The 6,720-nt window shown below is 33.1% G+C and overlaps 1 protein-coding gene across 1 annotated transcript; it reads right to left on the reverse strand.

The window, feature by feature from the left end:
• Positions 1-261: 261 nt before the first annotated feature.
• Positions 262-4,993, reverse strand: LOC139854703 (protein ENHANCED DISEASE RESISTANCE 2-like). Its single transcript, XM_071843992.1, has 8 exons — positions 4,808-4,993; positions 4,630-4,731; positions 4,183-4,233; positions 3,949-4,095; positions 3,745-3,840; positions 1,560-1,661; positions 1,228-1,306; positions 262-368 (listed from the first exon to the last, which is right to left on the reverse strand). Exons 1-8 carry the CDS (start codon positions 4,991-4,993, stop codon positions 262-264), a joined length of 870 nt encoding a protein of 289 aa, XP_071700093.1.
• Between the last annotated feature and the right edge of the window lie 1,727 nt (positions 4,994-6,720).

Genomic DNA, 6,720 nt, shown 5'->3' on the forward strand with positions numbered 1-6,720 from the left:
GGTAATATGGCAAAAAATAACATGAATTTACATATAACCAGCCACAACTATGAGTCAACAAATCTCATAAAATCCAAATTTTTAAGTGGCAAATTTACATATTAAATTTAAGGGTAGAACCACTCGCTTTAAAATGACCTCATCATCCTCGTCAGGGGCTTACCTTGTTGCAGAGCCATCATAGTTCCATTGTGACTCTTATCCACCGACGACAAATAATAAACATTTATTTCTTTTGTTGTCAATACACACACATAATGTTCAGGCCTCCTTTACAGACGATACAGGCACAATAATGTTCAGTTTCTTTTCCGAAGCAGCAGATAATGACGCGGAAGAAAAAAGAGTAGCAATTAACCAAACAACCACTTTTTCAACCAGCAAACATGAACGTTTACAATATCAACCGCTTCCCTTTTGCTATTGTAAAGCTTTATTATATATAAAAATTACAAAAATTATAACTATGTATAGCCACTACAAAATTTACAACTATGTACATCCGCTAATGAATAGAAAGTAATCTGCTTGCTGATAATGATTATGTAAATGATATAAAAGTATAACACATTGCTTCTGCCGCGGCAACGCGCAGCCCGACATCCTTCTAGTTTAGCATTATAACTTATACCTTGTATTAATTAATTATTATTATTATAGTGGGGTCCATGTTAATTTGAAGAAAATATGTTATGAATGGTAGTGAAATGATATAGGTTAGTGATGAGAAGATAATGTCAACTTGACGCTTATGTGACATGTGTTAATTTGTAGCAGTGCGTTATAGTTGAAAGTGGGCTAACAACACTATATTTTACGTTTAAGGCATTTACGTTAAAGGGAGAGTGTATGTAATATGCAATGTTGTAAATTTGAGTTGTTGACAACAAAACTTAACAAATGAAATTGTCTACAGATACTACTGATAAGGAGTTATTGATAAAATTGTCTAGTGGCTAATGTCTAAATTGTGTTATCATTATAGCTTTATATCACAATCACAATTCATAATGAATAATAATACAAATTTAGCTACTGGTGTGTAATCTACGTAAGATGTGTCTAAATTCTGTTATCATTATAACTTTCAAGCACAACAAATAATAATACGAAGTTAATATCTACTTGTGTGTAATCTAAGTAAGATGTGTCCAAATAATATATTTTGCCCATACACTTATAGAGATACTTTTCACATAACAATGTCTACTAGTGCACTCTACGTACAAGGCACTTTCGAGATATCAATGTGGCTCATACGACATGTGCCAAGTAGATGTTCTGGTAACTCCTCTAGTGTATTACCCTGCATTTAGATAAAATATAGAACATAAACAAATTTGATTAGTAGAATATATTATTTAAAAATTAAAAAAAATACACAGTTTAATGAAAGTGTAATTGACATAAAGTTTAGTTCTGACAAACTATAATATTAACAAGACGACAATTTTAGGACAAATGATTATATATATATATATATATATATATATATATATATATATATATATATATATATATATATATATATATATATATATATATATATATATATATACCTGTATAAGAAATGCTGCTTCAACTATTAAGTTGTTGAAGGAACTCAAAACTCTGTTTGCCACCTTCTTTGCGATGGTAGATGAGCCAACATCGATATCAAGCTATAATCAAAACATTATAATTTTAGGACCATGTTCCACATTTTTAATTTTCAGAGAAAGTATTGAAAGCGGAAAGAAATAAAAAAATGTCGTTCTCGAGTTTTGATAAAAAAGAAAAAAAGGAAATGAATAAATGATTCGGCAAATTCCATAAAAGATAACTTATTTACCTTGTTTTCCTATTTTTGGTAATCTATTTCATTCTACAAGATAAAAAATATTCTCTTTTCAAAAGTTAATCAAATAGAGGGGTGTCGTTAACTTTTTCCGTTAACTACCAACGTGACATGACATGTCATCAAGTTTTTCCAAGTGTTCTGCTTATCATCGTCATCATCAACCTCTCATAATCATCAAATATTCAACATCATCGTGTTCTTTGTCTAAATTACACTTTTCTTATTCTGTGGATTAAACATCAATTTGAGCACAGATTCAAGTTTCTTATGACAATCCTAACATTCATTCATCGGCATATTCAAGTTTCTTATGACAATCCTAACATTCGTTCATCAGCAAATTGAATTAACAACAACAAATTAAACTCAGATCTGGTATTCTTCATTCGGTCAACAAAAGTCAAATCAAGTTCATATATCGAATTGGAGTGATGAAATCTGTTTCAGGATAAGATGATGATCAACGAAGCTTAAAAACATGATTTCAACTGACTTTCATGAAGATTCAACATCAAATAAGCATCAGAATTCAATTTCGAAGGTCAAGTTCTTGAAATGAAAAACTGTGACTGATTCTACATGATTCTGGAAATTTGAAGCTGCTTTTCCTCTTGATTCTTCACAAAAGATGTTTACTAAAGGTGCAAGAATCATTAGAAAGTGATTTGGATTTCTAATTCAATCGTATTGAATTATTTCCAAAAATCGTATTGCAGTCCACATGGAAAAAACTGAAGACATGTAATGTCACGTTGGCACTTAACTGATAAAGTTAACGACATCTCTAATTTGATTAACTTTTGAAAAAACAATCCTTTTTATCTTGCAGAATGAAATAGATTACTGAAAATAGAAAAACAAGGTAAATTGGTTACCTTTTTATGGAAGAGGTTTTCCATGTTTTAATTATCTGAAGAGGATTACTATTACTCATGATATGTATGCGGTCTAACCGGGTTATCCCGTGTGACCACCTCAAAATGTGCTTCTAGTAGGTTATGTGAACTGAAGAAATTTTAAAAGGATTCAATACGTATATGAGAAATTAGGGGTGGTCAGTATTTGGTTTGAAACCGTTTAACCCGAACACCAAACCGAAACCAAACCGGAAAAAGCTAAACCGAATTTGAAAAACGGTTTTCGGATCGAGTCAAAACCGAAACCGAATTTGAATTCGGTTTTCGGTTCGGTGTTCAATTTTGAAAATTCTGAATTCGGTTTAACCGAAAACCGAATTCAAAACCGAATTCAAAATTTTTATATATTTAATTTGTATATCTATGTTTTAATGTCATTATAATTTGGGATCCAATCAATAAAATAGTTTCTCATCAATATGACGATTAGGTAGCTCATATTATAAATATGTTACTCAAATTATTATGTTCTTCTTCTTAATAATAGAAGCAATAAATGCCAAAATTAAGCTGTAAATATTATTAAATCATCGAATTCTTGATAATTTAATAGTATGTCATTGTTTTAGGTTGTAAATAACTAAGACATTAGTAATGCCAAAATTAAACTATCATCGTTCTCAAATTTTTCATAATATTTGGTTTTAACCGAAAACCGAACCGAATCCGAATTCGAATTCGGTTTTCGGTTCGGTTCGGTTTCAAATTTGAATTCGGTTTTCGGTTCGGTTTTCGGTTTTGCCCAAAAAAATTTCAAAACCGAATACACCGAACAAACCGAAAACCGAACCGATGAACACCCCTATGAGAAATAATGATGTTCATATCGGTACTTTCTGATAACCACTAACACTTCTCATAATGTTTAACGCAAGATTTGTCGTACTTTGGAAAGAAATGTCAAGTATGTGGTATAAAAAGATGATTGAAAAACGATGTGTTGCATCTAAAGATAGAAAGTAAAAAGTGTGTTGCCATGGTTTTTACCTCTAAGTAGTTGTTTCCACGGACATATTGAATCTTGAGAATTTGCCCTAGCAAACATGGTCTATTTCCAACACTTTGTTTTATAATCCACGGTCCCTGAAACAAGATTATGTAAATGAATCCAATTCTATAAATAATATCTTCATCTGTGATTTTTTTTACTCAATTTCAAAAAATTGTATGTACAAGATTGGCTTTATCAACCTTAGATACACGAGGAATGAGCTTAAATCGTGCATTTCTATATGCATCATCTCCGTCTACAAAGTTTTTTAGCAAGGGCACGTCTTTTATAGGAGTTGTTGTTTCATAGTAGAACGCAATATGATAAGTTGCCGTTGGTGCTGGGATCTGGCTAATCGGTTTCAAATCATATTAGTCGTATAATTAACCTGCATATGGTTTATAAAAACTCGTTAAATAAAACGAATTACCTACCTGCATATTTACAATAAAAAAGAAATCTGGACGATCCATATCTGCAAACTTCTGCACAAAATTGCAAAGTCAAGTTACCATTTTATTGAGTTAAAAAGACAAAATTACATGAGGCATCCATGTGGTTTACTTCAGATTTCATGTATGGTCCCTAAATTTTTTTTTAACGTGTGAGGTCCTCATACTTCACACTCGTTTCGGGAGGGGTTCATGTGGTTTACGGATATAACTTAAGGAGTGTAAAGTACGGGGACCCCGAATGTTACTCACAGGGACCCCCACGGGACACGAGTGTAAAGTATGTTGACCCATCACGTCAAAAAGTAGTTTGCAGACCCACATGAAATCTGAGGTAACTACAGGGACGACTCACGTAATTTTGTCATTTATAAAACAATATTTGTAACAAAAGGTTAATAACCGGCAACACAAAAATTCAATCTTAACCTGACAAATGCTACCAGAACGGCCAGCAAAATCGTCTTGTTTGTTGGTTGATTTCAACATGTTTGCTGAAACAAGTTCTATCAATGTTCCTTTTCCCTTAACCTTAGGTAGCAGATTAAATAGTTGTTACATCTTCATAAAACAATGGATAAGGATCCGTTAAATCATTTAAGTTTACCTTTTTACGATCTTTTAAATAAGTTACTCCACGAATATGAAATGAAGCTTCAGCGGCACCCCAACTATTCGGTAGCTCACCAGTTGGATCATTAGGAAAAGAAGCGTCATTGTTGCTTAAAAAACTATCTTGCCACTCAATTTCATCCAAAGATGCACCGCCCTTTTTCTGCGCTATAGTATGCATAAATTATATATAATCCATAGCTTATTTTTCAGTATAAAAAATGATCATTTTATATCAATGATCATATTTAGTAAGGATCACCTCAATTGAACTTTTTTTCCGAACGGCTAATTTATTAACAACCTCAAACAAACTAGCAAGACGCTGTCTAGGAGAGGCATACAAAACAAAACCGCAATTGAACTAACCTACTGAACTGTGTCATTTCTTCAAGAAAGTGACAGCAAGCGAGAACTTGGGAAGAGGAATATCATGAAACTGTGAAACCAATAATCCAACATTAAAAAACTGATTAGCTTCTTTTGTATGATCATTCATAAGAGTTTACTAATAAAATCTAGATCAAAAAATCGCAAAACAACTTCTATAAAATGTACATTTTGTTCCCATGTTTGAAAGTAATGAACGTTATTTTGGTTATCAAAATCATGAATTTTGTGTAAGGATATTAGGACCCAAAACAACGCAAGTGATTCAACAAGATCACTCACCGATAGTAATTCTACAAGATTATTAACCCACTTAATGAACGAAAGATTATAAATGCAAGAAATGTAAATCGACACAAGAGATAACGTGGTTATATGCAATCGTTGTGATTGCTTTAGTCCACGGACCAACTAGAGAATGTATTTACTGAATATTTGTGGTGTGTTTACAATGAGTTACAAGAGAGTCTATTTATAGAATGATTTAAGGAGTAAGCTAAAAACAATTCCTTGAAGCTTCATGTGAGTTTCCTGACAGCTTCATGGAGGCTACATGTGAGTTTCCTGACAGCTTCGTGGAAGCTACATGTGAATTTCCTCACAATTTCGTGGAAGCTACATGTGAGTTTCCTAACAACTTCGTGGAAGCTTCGTGTGAGTTTCCTGGAATATTCCCTCTAATTGTTTAAAGTTCTCCATATCTCCAACAATCTCCCACTTGGAGACTTTGAACAAACCCAACCTTCGTCAACCCAAAATATCAACGATCTAACTAAGAACGTTAAACCACCATTATACCGCCAAACTCCATTTGGGACACGCACACTCAACACATACTTCGGATGAGCAGACTTTTGATACAAGGTCTTCAACACTACTTGTTAGAATTGAAACATTAACTCTCTAATTCTCTAGTTGGGGTCTTCTCTCATCAATTCATTAGAAGACCAATTGAGGTAATGCAAAACCTCAATTTCTCTGTCGTAACAACCTTAGTAAACATATCAGCAGGATTCTTCGTACCAAGGATTTTCTCCAATAATAAAGTACCATCATTTATATGTTGTCGAATAAAATGATACCTTATCTTGATGTGTTTCGTACGACTATGAAACACCGGATTATTCCCAAGATGTATTGCACTTTGATTATCACAATACAAGACGCAATAGTCTTGTCTTTTACCCAACTCACCTAAGAAGTTCTTCAACCAAACAAGCTCTTTATAAGCTTCTGAAATAGCCATATATTCGGCCTCGGTAGTTGACAAAGCAACACTCTTTTGTAGTCGAGACATCCAACTAACCGCCGTCTTCCCTATTGTGAAATCATAACCTGTAGTGCTTTTCCCCGAATCATCACATCCACCCAAATCAGCATCCGCATAACCCCTAAGTATGAGATTGTTTTTGGAGAAACACAATCCCATATTAGAAGTACCTTTCAAATAACGAAGCAACCATTTGACCGCTTCCCAATGCTCTTTCCCCGGATTAGACATATAACGACTTACAACTC

This window comes from Rutidosis leptorrhynchoides, chromosome 6 (assembly GCF_046630445.1).
Source record: "Rutidosis leptorrhynchoides isolate AG116_Rl617_1_P2 chromosome 6, CSIRO_AGI_Rlap_v1, whole genome shotgun sequence".
NCBI lineage: Eukaryota > Viridiplantae > Streptophyta > Magnoliopsida > Asterales > Asteraceae > Rutidosis > Rutidosis leptorrhynchoides.